Raw genomic sequence first — 20,584 nt, 5'->3', positions numbered from 1 at the left:
TTCTTGACATCTCCGACACTTATTAAACTACTGTGCGGGAAACAAGTTTCTCTTTTGTTTTAGTTGTGGTTCCCCATGACTGGGTCACATGGTGTCTAGTGTATGGCCCTGGAGGCTAAAATCAATAATACAATTAAAGATGGGATTGAACTAGAGAACTGAATTTTAAACTCTGAACTGGGACAGTTTGACCCTGAATATAAATAACATGACTTGTGCTCCAGGGGGCACATCGCATAGGACAGTGAACTAGTCATTTTGATCCCATTTTACAACAGTTAGAGCTGCATGATGTGTGGTTTGAATACATTATACGCCATTCTCAGAATACAGATTGTACCTCTGGCAGAACCACGTATGTTGCTGGACCATGGAGCCCAAGAGTAGGGAGGTCTGGCAACTTAGTGGGGGCCCTGTGGCAGGGGGCAGTGAGTCAGCAAGAGCCCCATGGCAGGGGGGTGGGTGGCACAGCAGACAGCTCCCAGTGGCTAGAGAGCACCAACCCTGGCAGCAGTGAGGTCAGCAGCAGCAGGGCCAGCCCGAGCTATTTTGGTGCCCCAGGTGCATGGCATCATCCCCGGGGCCCACGGCCTCACCTCCAGGCGCGGGCCCGCCCCCGGGACACGCGGCCCCGCCTCTGGGCACACGACGCATGCGCGGGCCCGCCCCTGGGACACGCAGCCCTGCCTCTGGGCACACGACGCATGCGCGGGCCCGCCCCGGGACACGCGGCCCCGCCTCTGGGCACACGACGCATGCGTGGGCCCGCCCCTGGGACACGCAGCCCTGCCTCTGGGCACACGACGCATGCGCGGGCCCGCCCCCGGGACACGCGGCCCCGCCTCTGGGCACACGACGCATGCGCGGGCCCGCCCCTGGGACACGCAGCCCTGCCTCTGGGCACACGACGCATGCGCGGGCCCGCCCCTGGGACACGCGGCCCCGCCTCTGGGCACACGACGCATGCGCGGGCCCGCCCCCGGGACACGCAGCCCTGCCTCTGGGCACATGACGCATGCGTGGGCCCGCCCCTGGGACACGCAGCCCTGCCTCTGGGCACACGACGCATGCGCGGGCCCGCCCCTGGGACACGCAGCCCTGCCTCTGGGCACACGACGCATGCGCGGGCCCGCCCCTGGGACACGCGGCCCCGCCTCTGGGCACACGACGCATGCGCGGGCCCGCCCCCGGGACACGCGGCCCCGCCTCTGGGCACATGACGCATGCGCGGGCCCGCCCCCGGGACACGCGGCCCCGCCTCTGGGCACATGACGCATGCGTGGGCCCGCCCCTGGGACACGCAGCCCTGCCTCTGGGCACACAACGCATGCGCGGGCCTGCACCCGGGATGTGTGGCCCCACCTCCAGGCACACGATGCATGCACGGGCCCACTCCCAGGGTGCATGGGTGGATGCACGGCGCATGCGCTGCCCCATTGGCCCGGCACCTGGCCATGCAGGGCCCTGTGGCCACGGGGGGAAGGGCGCTGCTGGCAGGTACTGTGGGGGTTAACATGGTGCCCACCCTGGATGGCTGCTGCAGCCCGCTGGGAGCCGGGCACCCCCCATAGGTTGGCACCCTGGGCAGCTACCTGGCTAGCCCACCCCTTAGTCCAGCCCTGAGTGTCAGCCACGGAGCTCCATTCCCAGCAGCTATGAGCTCTGGCCACAGCGGCAGTGGGGTCGGCGGCAGTCGTGGAGCTCCAGCTGTGGTGACAGCTAGGGAGCCCTGGCCCTGGGAAGTCCTGGCCAAGCCAGCGGGGTCTGGTGCGGCTGGTGCCAGAGCCCAGTGGTGGTGGAGGCAGAGCCCAAGCTTGTTGGCAGCAGAGCTAGGCACAGGACAGAAGCAGTCAGCAGTGGGGAGGGATGGGCATTGGGAAGCCAGTAATGGGGAACTTCCCTGGTCCTGCACATCCTCTTAGCCCCCTGCACCACCACCCATCAGCCACCTGTGGTAAATAGTACCCAGCTGGAGCCAGTGTTCCCAACCCTGCCCCCAGTCCTGAACCCCTCCTGCATCCCAAACCTCTTCCCTAGCCCTGAATCCCTCTGCACTCAAACTCTCTCCCAGAGCCTGCATCCAGAACCCCCTCCTGCACCTCAACTCCCTGCCCCAGGCTCAGCTCAGAACCCCTCCCACACTCCAAATGCTTTAGCTGAAGATCAAACTTGGCACCTGCTCAGGACAAAGCTTTCACTGATTTCAATGACAGCAGGAATAGGATCTTTTATATTAGTGTTTGGAAAAAGTACATTTTAAAACATAACTTCCTAGATCCTTGAGATGAAATATTGACTCATAATCTTATAAATAACTCTTTTAAATAGGATATGACAAAAAAGCAAATGGCTTTGGAAAAAATCAGTCTTCAGAAATGTCTGCTATATTTTGAGAGTGTTCATGGACGGCCTGTAAGTATACCATGGAAAGATAGGTAAATTTCAAATTATATTACATAGAATTTCTTTTAAGAAATACTTTTGAGATTTCATATTAAATATATTTAGATCACTCTTACACATTCAATGTTAGTGCAGTTGGTTCAAAGCATCCTTCAAATATAAATGTTCATTGATGGAAATGTTAAACTATGACAAAATTTTAATAAATATAATAACAAAGCCAGATTTTGATGACATTATATTGGTCTTCAATAGCAAAACACTGCAACCTTAATGGTAACAATACTCAAGGCCCTATTGTGATCTTCCATAATTTGCACCTTGACTTAGGTATGTTGTGGTTGAAGTAACACATAGTCTGACCTGTAATTTAGTATTGAAATGTATACGATATTAGAGCATTTAACATCATAGAAGAAAAGTTTTATAAGCCAGGACACAATGTTATGAGTTATCACTTACATTTTACTTTATTTATTGAAGATGCTAAGCCTGTACCTATGGCCAGAAACCTGCCAGAGCAGGCCAAGATACAGCAGAGCATGTGGTGAATTCGAAAGTTCCATAGAACATGAAGTCAGTGGAATTATTTGCATGCTTAACGTTATGCATTTTCCTAAACACTTTGCTTAACCAACATTAGTAGTTTAGAAAGCTTAACAGGATGTGGGATTGATGTCTCTGATATAACTAAAAATGATTAAATTTTTAGTTTCATGGTTTGGCATTTCTGATTTAACTACTTTAAAACAGTAAACACAAACTTATGTGCACTGGAGATAAATTTGCCTGAAGGGGTGGGCAGTTGAAATGTTGTGAGGATATATTACCATATTTTTTCATTTTCTTTCCTTTAAAGATACTTCCTAGATATGCAGTGGTCATTATTGGCAAGTTGTTACTGATCTAGTTACTACATAAAGGAATCTGAAACATTGTCCTATTCTCAGATGAGCAGTAGCCTTAGAACTGCATTATTGTAGTTACTATGGTTTAGTAATGCTTTCCAGAAGTTTCCTTTTTAATAGTAACAACCATATAATGAATTTTTAGGGTAACTGCCTTAAGATTGTGCTGATGAGATTTTTTCTGGACAGTTTTTCTATATTTAGCAATGGTATATGGCTTTAAAAATAATCATACTCTACTTAAGAGACTAAAAATCTCATACTTCAGTGCATGATCCATCAACATTCTATAATTGAAAGAAACTTATATAATTGCCCATTATAGAGGTTTTTTTTACCTCTTTAAAGCATCAGGTAACAGTCATTACTTAAGGCAGAGTAACAAATTAGATGGACTGCTCTTTTTAATGGGTATTGCAATTATACGTCCCTCTTTCTTTCCTGGTTATATATATGTATTTATAATACAATGAATATTATTGGCCAGATTCTCAACTGGAGTATATTTGTATTGTTCTGATTGGCTTATGAATATGAACATGTCTACCTCAAAGATGCTTTATGCAAAATGCATCATGTAACAACAATTTTAAAGTTACAGTCTACTAAAAGCGTATATCCTACTCTTGTGCATGATTCAGTCTTAGATATGAAGTTAGACATAAGGGCTGTGTCTACACTGGCACCCTTTTCCATAAAAGGGATGCTAATGAGACACTTTGAAATTGCAAATTCCGCAGGGGATTTAAATATCCCCCGCGGCATTTGCATGAACATGGCTGCCGCTTTTTTCTGGCTCGGGGTTTTGCCGGAGAAAAGCGCCAGTCTAGATGGGATCTTGCGGAAAATAAGCCCTTATTCAAGTAGGAATAAGGGATCTTCCGGAAAAGAGCTTATTTTCCGTAAGATCCCGTCTAGACTGGTGCTTTTCTCCGGCAAAACCCCGAGTCGGAAAAAAGCAGCAGCCATGTTCATGCGGGGATATTTAAATCCCCCGCGGAATTTGCAATTCCGAAGTGTCTCATTAGCATCCCTTTTACGGAAAAGAGTGCCAGTGTAGACACAGCCAAAAAGTGTGAATCCGGTTTTAATTCAAAATGTGCTAAGGAAGGCCATGAGGGATATTTTAGGAACATATAATGGCTCAGCACTCAAACCTGTAAGCCCAAACTGTGGTTAGTCCCAGAAAGACTCATGACATGCAACCTGGTACTGGAATCCGATCTGGATGTGGTATTTTTCCATAGGGATGAGGGGTCTTAACACAGGGTTCCTGCCCCGGGGAAAAATCTATTTACGAAATGGAAAGCTCTCAGATCTTTGTCTTCATCTAGTCTTTGAAACTGGCTCACCTACCCCAAGAAGATACACGTGAAGAAACTTAGCAACAAATAACTCTGAAAAAGATGTAGACCCAAGTCAGAATAAAGATCAACTGTGACTTGAAGCCTTTTACCTGAAATAAGAACAACTGTTTAGAGTAATCATTTGCATGTAATAAGCCCCTTAGTGGATTAGAACTAGTTGGCATCTTTTCTTTATTTTAATTTGGTGACTTATTTTGATTTGTTTTCACTTGCAACCACTTAAATCCTACTTATTATACTTAATAAAAACACAAGTTTATTATTAATCCCAGTGTAAATAATTGTTACCGGGGGGAGCAACCACTGTGCATATCTCTCTTACATTGATTAAGGTGGCTGATCTTATGAGCTTTCTCTGTGTGAAACTTTTACACAGGGTCAGACAGATTTATTTATGGTTTTAGTCCTCTTTGGAGGTCTGTGTTCTGGAGTGCTGAACCATTAGAGATGAGCCCTCCTATAACAGCTGATTCAATGTCTGTGTTGCTCTGTTTGGGGGGGGTGTCATGGTAACCCCAACTCTATGCTCTACCTGGGAAGGAGCAAAGCTTCTGGCTCAACAGGGCAGAGTGGTGGGGAGTCCCAGAGGATACACATCAGTGGCTTGATCAGCATATTGGGGAAAAACTGTAAGGGGATTTCTGTGATCCAACCCCTCACAGTTAAGCAAGGTAGTGTGCACAGCTGGTTGCTCTGGGTGCTAGTAATTTTAAGTGTGTTCTAAAAGTGGTTTTTGGAAGACAGACAAAATAGTTACTGGTTTGTTATTTTCTGTTTGCTTATTTCGGGTAAGGGAAATACAGACAGGAGAATCAGCAAAATGAATGGGACTGAGGCTCAGAAGAAACTGGAACTTCAAGAGGGCAAGTGGCAGAGAGGGAGGAAGGACATAAAAACAAATGGAATTAGGGAGATTAAAATGGAATTACAAACTGCCAGGGTAAAGGCTGCCCATGAGGAAGCTATGGAAGCCCAGAGGTTAGCCCTGGAGCTGAAGGAGAAAGAAGAGGAACCACTAAAAGCTGCTCATCAAAGAGCTCTGGAACTGAGAGAACTTGAAAAAGACAAAGAGACAGCCCAAAAAGAGGGAAAAAGGGATGAACTGGCTGTACTGTGCTGGACTGGGAGAGTCAGCATCTCAATGCAGCAGGATTCACCTCTTCAAAAATCCACAACTGGGACCAACTGTACTTAGCTTATGATGAGTCTGCAGCCATCTCTGAATATTGTATCATCTTAGAAAGACTATGTGGCATGCATTCAGTTCAATTCCTGAGGCTCAGAAAATGAGCACTCTGGTTACACGACTGACTTGAACATATTCAATAAGATGCCTTTGGCTGATGTTTCAATTCATTATAAATCCAAGGATTTGGTTTTAAAACAGTTTAAGATTGCATCTGAAACTTACAGGGTGAAATTTAGATCCCTTACGAGAGGGGCTGGGGTAAATAATGTGGCTTATGTTAACCAAATGGAAAGCCCTGCTAGATAAGTGGGCGAGAGGGAAAGGAATTGTAAGCTTGTAGGACATGTGTGATTTAATTGTTCAGGAACAAGTCTAAGAGGGGCAGCCATGTTAGTCTGTAACTTTAAAAACAACATATTGTCTTGTGGCACCTTAGGGTACGTCTAGACTACAGGCTTTTGTCTACAGAAATTTTGTCGACAGAGAGGGTATGTCTAAACTACATGACTACGTTGACGGATGAGTTGCACCTCAGCAAGTCTGCAGATTACACTAAGCCAAGGGAAGAGATGACGAGCAAGACGACTGAATCACACAACCACAGCCTGTGTGTGGGTCTGTGACTAGGAACTTCCAGATCCCACTGTCCTGTTCCCATTGCCACTCTCCGATCACCCTCGGACTTTTGACTTGTGCAGGTGTTTCCCCCAAAACTGGAAGATGCCTGTGTGAGACTTCTCTTAATATGGGGAGACTGGTGCACAACAGTCACCTCTGTCCTTGACAGATAGAGGGCTTGAAACCAATGGATGGACACAACAACAACTGGAGGTCCTCTGTCTGCTGCAGCCTTTATCCGCCTTTCCAGCCGCTGTAACATTACACAACAGATTCACCTCCATTGTGCAATTATCCTCCATCTGCTCTGCTGTCGAGGACTTCTTAGATCATACTTTGTCTGGAACCTCACCCTCGACTGTTCTGCCATTGGTGACCCCTGTTCTTCCATCAGTGACCCTAAGGGAGTACATGACTCCAGGCAGCATAGCTCCTGGGGTCATTGGAACACACAAGCCTCTCCACCACTACAAGGTGATGATCTATGGAGGGGCGGGGGGAGGGGGAGCGGGGAGGAATAAGAAGCAGGTAACTCATGACATTTCTGCTTCCCAGACAATGGCTACTTATTGCACAGGATTTATAAAACTGGTTAATTCAAAGTCAGGCAGGAAATACATGGAGTCTGCCAGGGTGACTAGGCAAGACATCCCTGCATGGAGGGACACTGGGGTTATGTCTTCAGTCTGGAGGGATCTGATTAAGGAACAAGATAGCTTCCTTGGGGACTTGGCTGAATTTGGTGGTTCAGAGAGGGCAAAACCACGCTAAGTTCATTGTTGCTACTGTGTCTGAAAAATGTGCACAATTTATTTTGGAAAATGACTTTTCTGAGGTGGCTGAATCCATCCCAGGACTTGTTAGCAGCAGCAAAAAGAACTCAAATCCCAGACATAAAGCCACACGGACTATAGAGTAAATAGGAGCTCGTCTCTTGAATTCTTCTCCAGGTGGGCTAGGCAATTTGTAACATTGGGGGGAGGGGGAGGGAAATGTAGAGAAAGCAAACCCTAGTCCTGAGTTTGCCTAGCATCTATCCAAGCTGTCCAGGAGGAGGAGAGATGCAGCAGGAGGCAGGCTCAAACCTGGGATGTACAGAGACCTGTGTTTGGAAGAAAAGATTCAGGAAGAGGCCTTATAACTGAAGTTATTAAAGCCTGATAACTGAAGGTCTTTGGTCTGTTTTCACGTATAACCACTTAAATCCTACTTATTATATGTAACAAAAATACGTTTGTTTATTATCAAGCTCAGTGTAAATAATTGTTACCTGGGGTAGGAACCACTGTGCATGTCTGTCTTTCATTGATAAAGGGGGCTGACCTTATGGGCTTCTCTTTTACACAAAGTAAGGCAGATTTATTTGCGGTTTTGGTCCTCTTTGGGGACTGTATTCCTGGGTGCTGAACTCTTATAACTGCACCCTCCCAGAGCTGAGCTGGATCAGTGTCTCTGGTACTTTTCTAGGGGGCAGAAACCCCAATTCAGTGCCTTGGCTGATGGACACCAGCGCTTCTGTCTCAGGAGGACAGGTCCCCAGAGGGCAGGAAGGTGGGCATCAGTGGCTTGATCAGCATACTGGGGGAAAACCCAAAGGGGATTTCTGTGATCCAACACATCACACTGATGACTTTATTGGAAGCCTGTTGTTCAGTGGAGGATGTGACTGTTACTAAAGAATATTGTTGGGGAAATGGACTTTCAAACCTTGATAGGCAAATTTCATGCTCCAACACTGATCATAAATACTACGGATATTATCAGTCCCTGAGCATGAAGAGCTGTTCTACTAAGATGAGAATTTAGCAATCACAGTGCTGTACTTCAGAGCTAGTAATTAGAAGTATTGCTTTCTAAGGGTATGGCTACACTAGCCCCCTAGATCAATCTAGGAAGGCTAATGAGGGCGACCGGAATTGCAAATCAAGCCCGGGATTTAAATATCCCGTGTTTGATTTGTATGTTCCCAGCCGGTCGCCATTTTAGAAATTGACTAGCCTGAAGTAACTGCCCACGTCTACACGCGGCAGTGAAATGGGATTCCGGAATAAAGCCCTAAATCGAATTAGGTGGCATTCCTCGTGGAATGAGGTTAACCACCTAATTCGATTTAGGGGCTTTATTCTGAAATCCCGTTTCACTGCCGCATGTTGACGCGGGCAGTTACTTCGGGCTAGTCAATTTCTAAAATGGCGACCGGCCGGGAACATGCAAATCAAGCGCGGGATATTTAAATCCCGGGCTTGATTTGCAATTCCGGTCACCTTCATTAGCCTCTCTAGATCAATCTAGGGGCTAGTGTAGACGTACCCTAAGGGCTCTGCTGTCTGTTAGACAGAGACAGCCCTTACATTAGAGGAAGCACAAAGCTGCCCCTTCACAGTGGGACATCCAGTTCACAGCACAGGGGAAGTAAATCAATGCTACTCCACTTTAGGGAGTGTAGTATATGCCCCTGTGTGACAGACCGGGCCGAGTCTGGGCACAGCTGAGGGCATCTGCTCAGCGAATTTCTCAAACTCAGGGCTCATTACAGCCCCAGACTGGAAACCTTCCCAAATAGGCCACAAACCAGTCATGCCGAATGCTTCAGCTGCCAATCTAGCCAGCCAAAAGCCTCACGAGCAAAACCCCTCTGACACTCCAGCTCTTCCTGTGCCCCAATCAGCCCCAGGCCTAACACACAGGTGAGGGGTTATAGAACCCAATCTCACCCACCCCAAACGGGTTCTTCCAGTCCCAAGAAACCAGCCACAGTTCCCAGGTCAATTTACACTGTGGATCACAAGACCGCGCTGAGCCAATCCTTTAGAATCTACAGTCTAAAGGTTTATTACTAAAGGAAAGAAAAACATGAGAGTAAGGTTGTTAAAGAAAATACACTACATGCATCAAATCATCCAGTTCTCAATACAGGCTCTTAGCAGAGCTTGTGGAATGAGGAGTAACAGTTAATTCGAACTAAGGAGTTAGTTCGAATTAATGTTTAACTGCCGCGTCTAGGAAGTTAGTTCAAACTAAGGGGGATTTAAAAATGGCAGCGCCCGGGAACATGCAAATGAAGCCCAGGATATTTAAATCCCGGGCTTCATTTGCAACGCCGGTTGCCCTCATTTGCCTACCTAGCTCGAACTAACGAGCTAGTGTATACATACCCCAGGAGATCAACAGCAGCTGTTGGCTCACAGCAAGGGCTATCACTAATGGCTGCATAAGAGTTGCTTTAGGAAGCAATACACACAGTGGTGTGGACAGGGTTATTTTTGTCTCGTTTGGGTTGGGTTTTTAGGAGTGGAATGGAAGGCTGGTTGATTTCAGTGGCAAGCATGCAGAATGGTTTGGTTTTGTGCTTGATGTGGTTGGCCCTTGCTAATTACAGTTTTGTACACATCTCTGCTTACCTTTGGATAGGCAGGAAACAAATTGTCATATAGTGTAATAATTGAAGCACCCTGAGCAAGACTCCTTGGACAACATCAGCAATGCCTTTTAGTAGGGTAATGAGACGTAAAGGTCTTAAGCAAAGCTGGGCATTCTTTGTCTTTCACAGAGACTTTTTTAACAGGACCTACATTTACCACAGCACCTTACTCTGAGGCTATGTTTATACTGCTGGCTTTTGCCGGCAGAGAGTATGCTAATGAAGCTCTCTGCCCAAGGCTTTTTGCACAAAAACAAGCAGTGTAGATGAATCCATTTTGTGCAAGATCCTGTATACCTCCTTTTTTGAGGCATAAGGATCTTGTGCAAAGGGAGTTTTTGCACAAAATGGACCCGTCTACACAGCTAGTTTTTGTGCAAAAACCTCTTTCGCAAAAAGCCTTGGGTGGAGAATATGCTAATGACAGCATGACAAATGCTAATGAGTGCTTCATTAGCATATTCGCTAACGGCAAAAGCCAGCAGAGTAGATGTAACCTGAAAATGGTGAGACAGAAATTTGAATAGCATCAGACATGGTACTCTTTAGTGCAGGCAGTTTAGATCTTTGGCCTTTTATCTGTGAAAGGGAGTCCCCAAAATTACAAGTATTAATTGTGATGGCCTCCTACTATTACATGATCTAATTATCTTTTCACTTATATCAGCGTATATGAGGAATGACTGCACTGAAGTAAATATTGTTACACTAGGGTGAAGCAAATTAGGCCTTGACAGTTTAGCCTGGGGGCTAGAATATGATCTCAGCTGTACTAGTGTGAATTTGATGCCATTCTCTTTAATGGAGATATTCTGATTTATTCTGAAATGGCTAGGAGCAGAATGTGGTCTATCATCCTTTCAATATTAAAATCTTGCAAGCGTTCTTACAATTGAGCTTACTTACAGTATAAGCAGACTACGTAACCCTAAATTTGTGACTAAAAGATCCATGATCGACCAGCAGGCAGAGCTGGGGGAGGAGAGAGGGAGTGCTGGGTTTAGGGTGGCCTCAGGGCCCAGCCTTCCCCAGCAGCCAGTGTTTGGGAAGAGCCAGTCAGGAGCAAGCTTAGCTCCGGGCCCTCCCTGGCTGAGAGTGGGATTGGCAAGCATAGTGTGCAGGGGGTGCTGCCCTCTTGTTCATTCTTTAATGTGTTACTTCTCCTACCGTTGCGTGCTGTCAAGCTGCACTTCATTTATGTGAAATGAGTTTGAAAAAAACAGGGTCTCAGCCCAGCAGCTGTTCTTGAGCCTGTTGTGGTCCGGGTGATGGGTGGGAAAGCAGCTGTTCTTGATGGCATGGTAACTAGCCTGGATGTGATGGTCGTCTGTCTGCTGAACTGGGACAACAAGACGTCCCATATCCCACCCAGGTGAGAAAGCAGCCCTCGGTAGGGATAGTGCTGCTTTCTTTGGAATGAGAAGGGAAGGGAAAATAATCCATACATGCAACTTGTTCCAATGTATTCCTGTCAGTTAACTGTGATATCCAATTTTGCAGTCACAAGAAAAAATCAATATCTAAACCGAAGCTGCACTTTCCATGCTGGAATATACGTGCATTTCTTGCAGAACATTAATCATTGGTAGAGAACTTGCATGTGATAACATCACTATCACAGCCTTACATGAAACATACCATATCTGGCACCAGCCAGTTCACAGAACTTGGAATAGGCTATTCAAAATATTGTGTGGGTTAGCCTGATGGGCATCCAAGACAAGCAGGAGTTGGCTTCGCCATCAGGACGTCACTACTTTGAATCCCAGCCACGTGCCATCAGCCCAAGGCAAAGCTTAGACAGAGGCAGAGACAGTGCCTTGTACTTGTTAGTGCACATGCACCCACTTTGCCTGCTGCAGAGGATGACAAGGTGGTCTCTTCAGGACCTTTTAAATCCAAGCTATATATATTTTGCGATTTTAATGCGAGAGAGGACTGCACCATGTGGCTAGAGATGCTTGGACATCATAGTATTGGAAGCAAGAACTCAGATGGCCCCCTCCTTCTTACACTTGTGCACAGCATGAGCTTGCTATTGCAAGCACATTCTTCCAACAGGCAAACAAAGGGGTTCCCTTTGGATGCACCCTCAGTCTAAGCATTGGCATATGAATGACTACTTCATTACCACGAGGGCAGGAGACTAGACTCGATGACCTCTCGAGGGCCCTTCCAGTTCTAGTGTTCTGTGAGTCTAGGATTACAAAACAAAAAGATCTTTCTGATGTTGACCCATGCAATGCTTTTGTTCTAACAACTCCATGGTACCCCGTGTCTGCCTTTGTCTGCCAAACATCATCATTCTGCTGTCTGCTGGAAAACATTGGGTGTAGATAAACTTGAAATGCCTGAGACACAAGCATTGCTTCATCTCAGTCGTGACACTTTCTTAGTCATGAATAGTGAACGTCCAGAGGAGCCATCCACTATTAAGAAGGACTGGATTAACACCAAGGACACAACCTACAAAACTGCACTCAGTCTACTAGGTTTCCAAAAATACAATCACAAGGACTGGTTTAATGACAAAGACGGAGATGCTCGAGCTCTCCTTGATAAGATGCATGTGACACACTGGGTCTGGATCAACAGTAAGGAAAATCAGCATACATTGGAGCTAAACAGAAGGCACAAGTCAAATTAGGGCAAATGAAAGAGGACTGGTGGGAATATAAAGCAGTCAAGTTTCAAGACACTGCTGCTAGACATAGTTTTAAAGCATTGTATGACAGGCTGAAGACGGGCGCTGCTGGCTCCAGATCAGGGTGCTCTGCTATGGCAGCACTCTAGTTATACATAGAGCTAAGATCCTTGACCACTGCACTGAACATTTCAGCAACGTATTAAACCAGATGATAACTTTTGGCAGCAGCGTTTCTGAAGAGAATCCTTAGTGGACTAATGATTGACAGCTGGTTAACCACCAGCTCTTGACAAAAAGCTGTCAAGCAGGCACCTGGCAGTGACCCAATTCCATCAGCGATTTCTAAAGTTGATGGTGGCCAGCTGATATGCCATCTCACGGTTTATTTATCACCATTTGGGAGAAAGAGCAAGTCCCCCAGGACTTTAAAGATACCTTGATTGTACACATATCCCAGAGGAAAGGTGACCATGCACGCCTGATGCCACCAGGTCATCTCACTGCTGTCTATAGTTGGTAAGATCCTGGCCCGCATCTTCTCCAACTGGCTGTCACTACATGTATTCACAAATGGCATCTGTGATGTAGTAGGTGCTATCCACTCGCTGGTTGCTATGCTTGGGCTGTGGGCTGTGGGTGACCCCCACTGGCCTGTGTCTGTAAGTACTGTCCAGCAGGGGGTCACCCCTGAGCTCCAGCACATAGACAATGACCTGCCGGGGTTTCTCACCTGAACAAAGGAAGGGGTGTGGCTACCTGGGGGGATGTGTGTTCGGTGGTTTTGGGAGAAGCTGTTTTGGCAGGGATGACCTGAAGAGAGGAGACTAAGCTGAGTACTGAGGGGTCAGGAGCCTGTGGACCCCTACCCCAAGGGTAGGCCCTGACTCCTGTAACCACATCATGTCTATACTGTGCTTTATCCTGGAGAAGCAATAAACCCTCTCTATTCTACTGGCTGGTGGAGTCTCATCTTGCTGCGGATAGGGGTGCAAGATCAGGGGGTACTTGACACGCCATCATTCCTGTAAGTCAGTGTGGGCTTCATGCCAGTTGAGGCACTGCTGACAAGATGTTCACAGCCAGGCAGATACAAGAAAAATGTAGAGAGCAACATCAGGACCTCTATGTGATTTTCATTGACTGGACCAAGGCATTCGATATCGTCAGCAGAAACAGGCTTTGGGAAGTACATGGGCAAATGGGTTGTCTTGAAAAATGTATCAGTATAGTTTGGTCCTTTCATGGATCACATCCTTAACGATGCAGAGCTATCAACACCTTTTGAAATATCAAATGGTACAAAGCAAGCATCTATTCAGCATCTATCTATTTTTCAATTATGCTGTTAGCTGCTTCCAAGGATTACATATTTGGCATACCTATTCAGTTCCAAACAAACTGTAGTATTTTCACAAGACTGAAGGCCCAAAGTATTTTTTTTATTAAATTTGCATTTCAAACATAAGAGAGGTGGAGAGCATTCTGTTGGGAAATGACATCTGTGACACCAGCAGTAGTGGAGGCCCTCTGAGAAATGGTCCAATGGGGTGCAGAAAAGATGGTTAGATTAGGCTAACCATGGTAAGATATGGCATGGCTGTCCCACACAATCAGTTCATCTAATTTAATATGTATAGTGCTGCTGACCAGTGCTGTCTCTCACCTAAAATCAGTTTTACCGTTGACCAGTATTTTCAAATACAGAAGAATTGTCTGCATGTTATGCTAACCTAACCAATCATGAAGTCACTAGTTTATTTCTAACAGGACAATAACATTGTGCTGACATTAAGGGTATGTCTACACTAGCCTCCCTAGTTCGAACTAGGGAAGCTAATGTAGGCAATCAAAGTTGCAAATGAAGCCTGGGATTTAAATATCCCACGCTTGATTTGTATCTTCCTGGACGGTCGCCATTTTTTAAATGTTCAAGTCCGGACTAACTGCCCGCGTCTACACATGGCAGGTACCTGGTAGTTCGAATTAAAGTCCCTAGTTCGAACTACCTGTTAAACCTCCTTGCAGGAGGATTTGCAACTTCGAATGCCTACATTAGCCTCCCTAGTTCCAACTAGGGGGCTAGTGTAGACATACCCTAAGATATTAAATTGTCTCATAAAACATTTGGTTTATTTTTTACAGCTAGTCATAACTTTAATTATATCAGAAGTTTGGCAAATCAAGGGTGAACATGTGGATGCTCTGGCATAAAGCTGCAATGTTTGGATTGCTGACAGTGCAGGAAAATATGTTAATATCATAATATCTGACCTCACTGACATTTTCATCAATTTAATAAAACATTTCTAGTTCTGTAGGGTTGTATTATATCCTCCTTTAAAAATCAATTAACTGCTGGACCAGAATATTTGGCAGGATCTCTTTACAGATATTCTGCTTTGTTAAGCTCCCCGGCTGTCCTATCTGGCTGTTGAGTTCTTTTGAAGATCTGACTCATTATTTCTAGAACTGTACTCACAGGACCAGCTATCTTATTACTCCTGTAGTAATCATGTAAGGGGGTCAAATGAAGCTCTCCTTTCACTTATGTGGTTATACTATCCCAAACTATTCCCAGGAATTTGTATTCACTCACTTTTCAGAGTAAAAAATACCAGTCAGAAAAAGTTTGGACATTTAGACATTGTCAACATGAGGATATGTACAATGGACATTTCAAGTAATTAATGTTACTATCTATTCATGATGGTGGATGTGTGAAATCCCTTTCGTGCAGGTGGAGACTTAGCTGGAACTTAATTTTTGTGTGGGCCATGTGCACAGGAGAAAATGTAATTAGTCAAAAGGTATCCTGTTAAAGATTTGCAACAGCAACCACTATACCAGCTCACTTTGCCTGTTCCAGGCTGGGTTCTTGCCAGATGTTCACATAACTGCATGAGAACTGATAAACTGCAGAACACAGATTGAAGAAAATGTCTGAGTAATGCTAAATTCAGAACTTTGGAGAGAGCACTATAATGGAGCATTACTTAGTAAACATATAGGCTGTGTCTAGACTGGCAGGTTTTTCCACAAAAGCAGTTGCTTTTGCGGAAAAACTTGCCAGCTATCTACACTGGCCGCTTGAATTTCCGCAAGAACACTAACGATCTCATGTAAGAAATCAGTGCTTCTTGCGGAAATACTATGCTGCTCCCGTTCAGGCAAAAAGTCCTTTTGAGCAAAAGGTTTTGCACAAAAGGGCCAGTGTCGACAGCTGAGATTTGTTTTGCGCAAAAAAGCCCCGATCGCGAAAATGGCGATCAGGGCTTTTTTGCGCAAAGCGCGTCTACATTGGCAAGGACGCTTTACAGCAAAAAGTGCTTTTGCGGAAAAGTGTCCATAACAATCTAGACACTCTTTTCCGCAAATGCTTTTAATGGAAAACTTTTCCATTAAAAGCATTTGTGGAAAATCATGCAGTCTAGACGTAGCCATAGGGTGCGTCTAGACTGGCAAGATTTTGTGCAAAAGTGGCCACTTTTGTGCAAAAACTTGCCAGCTGTCTACACTGGCCGCCTGAATTTGTGCAAGAGCACTGACTTGGTAATGTACAAAATCAGTGCTTCTTGCGCAAATACTTTCACGCTACCGCTCGGGAAAAAGCCCTCTTGTGCAAGAATACTTGCGCAAGAGGGCCAGTGTAGACAGGGAAGAACTGTTTTGTGCAAAAAAGCCCTGATGGCTAAAATGGCGATCGGGGCTTTCTTGAGCAAAATCACATCTAGACTGGCCACGGATGCTTTTGCGCAAAAGCATCCTTGCCAATCTAAATGCTCTTTTGCGGAAATACTTTTAACGGAAAAACGTTTCCTTTAAAAGTATTTCCACAAAATCATGCCAGTCTAGACGTAGCCATAGCATCATATAAAAAAATTCTGCATGCTGATCGGCTGACAAAACATTCCAAGTGGTGTTATCTCACCATACTACAATTTCTGAAAATTCATAATAGCAATAGTCAAATTGTCAAATAGGGCAGATACTTACACACTTGTATGATTATATTCAGAGGCACAGTTAGCTTGATCACAAGGGTAAATCAGCTTTAATAGGCATCGTAGGTGCATGCAGGCAGCCTTAGTAGCTACTGTGCCATGTATGCAAATCAGTGGTAACTTCCTGTGCACAGATAGATATAGAACTGTAAACAACTGTAGAATAACCCTTTTTGAAAAATTGGCCCATAGTCACCAGCACAACCCATGCAGTTTGTGTATCAACTAGTTGGATCAAATGTAAGGAATATATGCCTAAGTACCAACCCTTGAAAGCTAAGACTGCTTAAAAACTGAAAACATTAATTAAAAAATTCAGAAACTCAGCTTGTTAGAAAAAACTCAGAAACTCAGCTTGTCTTTATATTATTAGCAAATACTAAGGATATCATTGTTGTTCTACAAACTTCAAGAACTACAAAAAGTGTTCTTGAGCAAGAGGACATATCCCTGAGTGGGAGCATCAGAGTATTTGCGAAAGAAGCACTGATTTTGTACATTACAACATTAGTGTAATGTACAAAAAGTAAAGTGTTCTTGCGCAAGAGGCCAGTGTAGGCAGGTAACATCAATTTCTTGCGCAAGAAAGCCCAATGGCTAAAATGGCCATTTGAGCTTTCTTGCGCAAGAGAGCGTCTACACTGGCACGGATGCTTTTGCGCAAAAGCAAATCTTTTGTGCAAAGGCACATGCCAGTATAGACGCTCTCTTGTGCAAATACTTTTAACGGAAAAACTCTTCCGTTAAAAGTATTTGCGCAAAATCATGCCAGTGTAGACGCTGCACATAGTCATTCGAACTTGCAGATGAAGCCCAGGATTAAAATATTTGCATGTTCCTGGGTGCCGCCATTTTTAAATGCCCCGTAGCTACACGCGGCACGGGCTAGGTAGTTTGAATTAAAGCTCCTAATTCAAACTACCTTTACTCCTCCTTGCATTCATTTGCAATTTTGAATGACTACATTAGCCACCCTAGTTCGAATTAGGGTGGCAGTATAGACATACCCTCAGTCTATAAGATGCCACAAGACTTCTCGTTGTTTATGCAGATTCAGATTAACCTCTCTGATACTTCTAAACCTTTAATCATTTTTGTTGATCTTCTCTTTACCTTCTCCAATTTCTCCACATCTTTCTTGAAATGTGGTGCCCAGAATTGGACACAATACTCCAACTGAGGCCTAATCAGTAAAAAATAGAGCGGAAGAATGACTTCTTGTGTCTTGCACACAATACTCCCGTTAATGCATCTCAGAATCATGTTTGCTTTTTTTGCAACAGCATCACACTGTTGGCTCATTTTTTAGCTCGTAGTCAACTATGACCCCTAGATCCCTTTCTGCAGTACCTTTTCCTAGACAGTCGCTTCCCATTCTCTGTGTGTGAGACTGATTGTTCCTTCCTAAGTGAAGTCCTTTGCTTTTGTCCTTATTAAACTTCATCCTATATATCTCAGACCATTTCTCCAGTTTATCCAGATCATTTTGAATTATGACCTTATCTTCCAAAGCAGTCACAACTCCTCCCAGCTTGGTATAATCTGGAAACTTTATAATTGTACTCTCTCTGTGCCATCATCTAAATCGTCAATGACATATATTGAACAGAGCCTGTCTTAAAACTGACCTCTGGGGAACGCCACTTGTTATGCACTTCCAGCTTGACTGTTAACCATTAGTAACTGTTCTTTGAGAATGGTTATCTAGCCAGTTATTCAGGTTATATTTCCTTAGCTATTTCCAAGATATTTAGATATTTCACTAGATGTATTTTAGAGATACAGGTTGGATCTCCCTAGTCTAGAACCGTCAGGATCTGACTAGTCCCGAATTAATTTTCAGGACCAGGGGAGGTGTGGCCCCTGCAACCAGCTTGAGCCAGCCAGTCTCCTGCCTCTGGCCCTCTCTAACACCTCCCCAGCTGGTCTGTCCACCCTGCTGCCACTGGCCCCTGACCTGGACTGCCCTGAGTGTTAGGGTTCTCCAGCTCCTGGCTCTGTGCTGCAGAGCCAGGTTTTCCAGCTCTGTGCTGCCATGGGCTTTCTTGGTTCTCTGGCCCCCTTCCATGTCCTGCTGCAGGCTGCCAGGGTTCCCCAGCTCTGCACTGCTACAGGCAGCCAGGCTTCTTCAGCCCCCGGCCCCATGTTGCCATGGGTTGCTGGGGTTCTCCGGTCCTGCCCCAGCACTTTTATTTTTGGTTCTGGACATCCAACACTCCAGTAATCTGAAGAAGTTTGCTGTGCCCAAGAAAGCTCATGATACCATCTACATGTTTTGTTAGTCTATAAAGTGCTGCCAGACCATTTGTTGTTTTTTAAGTTTATTCTGTACAAACTAACTCGGCTACCCCCTGAAATTTTTGAACTAGAGTAGACAGGCTGCTGGCATTCAGCAGCATTCCTCTGCTCTCCTCCTCACTCCATTCATCCCAATAACTCCCTACTTCTGGGCTATAGCCCAGGCCCACACTCTGTCTATATCCTGCAATTGTGGAGATGAGTTTCTATAGAGTAGAGCACTCTCACGGGCACTAAAATGTCAGTGGTGGGATTGACATGGACAAGAATTTGAGGGTAGGGTATTGTGGAACACAGGGAGATGATGAAAACATTTGCAGGTGATTCCTTTCTGACAATGTCTTCCTAAGACAGATATGATATAATCGTAGAAGCAAAGATTTAGAAGGGTCTACAAAGATCATTTAGGCTAACCCTCTGCCAAGATGGAGGTAGCATGCACAATTAAATAGAGTAGCTATGTTTTTTTCTCCCTCTTTGGACTTCTGTTGTGACTGGTCAGCTCCTTCTTTTAATAGGGTGGTCTGTTGCACCACCAGAATCCATAACTTTCACATGACTTACGCAATTTGAAAGGCTATAGATATTGTTGCTTGGATTGGGTTCAGAGTGCATTAACTTAAAACCCCCCAAACGTTAGCCCTTAATTAGTTGTACCTGACACTCTGGGGTTAACTAGAGAGAGCAGAGAAAACAAATCTCTTTAACAATATTGTCATCTTCTGAGTCCAGCAAAGAGGCAAAGATGCTACCTTATATATTTTTCATTAGAATAGGAGTTTACATTTTTGTTTTCAAACTGTATGCTGTCATATTTTTTTAATTATTCTGCCATTACATAAATATTCATAAATACTACCTGAAACAATATTACATATAGGGTCAATTCTGTTCTCAGTCACATGGGTATAAATGAAATCCCATACTTCTCATTTTTAAAAAGAATATACTTGTTTATGGTTTCTTTTTAGGTAACTAAACAAGAGAGGAGTCTTATGAAGCCCCTTTATGACAGATACAGAATTATCAAGCAACTGCTTTCAACACCATCTTTGATTACAACAATTGTAAGTTGGAAAGAATTAATATTTATTGTAAAGAAGCTACAAGAGATTTTGAGCTGTGTTTTGTATGGAAAAATGTAAAAAACAGCAAATAGACTAGTAGCACCTTAAAGACTAACAAAACATGTAGATGGTATCATGAGCTTTCATGAGCACAACCCACTTCTTCAGATGATCAGCTTAGGGATAGAAGTGGGTTGTGCTCATGATATCATCTACATGTTTTGTTAGTCTTTAAGTCCATTAGTTGTTTTTTTACATTTTTCCTGTTATAGACTAACTCAGCTACCCCCTGAAGCTTGAGTTTTGTATGTCAGTTTAGTGACATTCTAATCACAATTGCACATGAAGAGCTTATAGAGATTTTATTGATCAAGTCAGACAGTTGATATTTCAAAGGGAATAAACATTCCACATGATTCAACCCCAAACATGCCAGAGGTCATGATGCAAAAGATCAATTTCTGAATCAATCAGTGTGCATGGGAGGGAGGGATCAAATGAGGGAGTTCAGATTTTATCTTTCACCATTACAAACAATTCTACATAAGAAAATAAAAGCTATGTCCATCTGTATTGTATTGTTAATGTATCTGCCTCCATCTATGATTGTTCAAAATACGTTCATCACCACTCAGAACATTAATATATTAGCATAGCATTTGGAT

General features: G+C 44.6%; 1 protein-coding gene across 5 annotated transcripts in view; it reads left to right on the top strand.

Moving 5' to 3' along the window:
- Positions 1-20,584, top strand: part of FAM13C (family with sequence similarity 13 member C) — a 189,389-nt gene that overhangs the window by 145,921 nt on the left and 22,884 nt on the right. For 4 of the 5 annotated variants that reach the window (XM_075934855.2, XM_075934854.2, XM_075934852.2 and 1 more), the window contains exons 12-14: positions 2,329-2,412; positions 2,887-2,979; positions 19,824-19,919. In XM_075934855.2, the coding sequence (XP_075790970.2) occupies positions 2,329-2,412; positions 2,887-2,979; positions 19,824-19,919 (273 nt within the window). The remainder of the gene's footprint in view (positions 1-2,328; positions 2,413-2,886; positions 2,980-19,823; positions 19,920-20,584) is intronic. The other variant, XM_089780070.1, reaches the window with a different exon arrangement.

This window comes from Pelodiscus sinensis, chromosome 8, assembly GCF_052426305.1.
Source record: "Pelodiscus sinensis isolate ZL-2025 chromosome 8, ASM5242630v1, whole genome shotgun sequence".
In the NCBI taxonomy this organism is placed as follows: domain Eukaryota; kingdom Metazoa; phylum Chordata; order Testudines; family Trionychidae; genus Pelodiscus; species Pelodiscus sinensis.
This window is presented reverse-complemented; position numbering and strand designations above follow the sequence as displayed.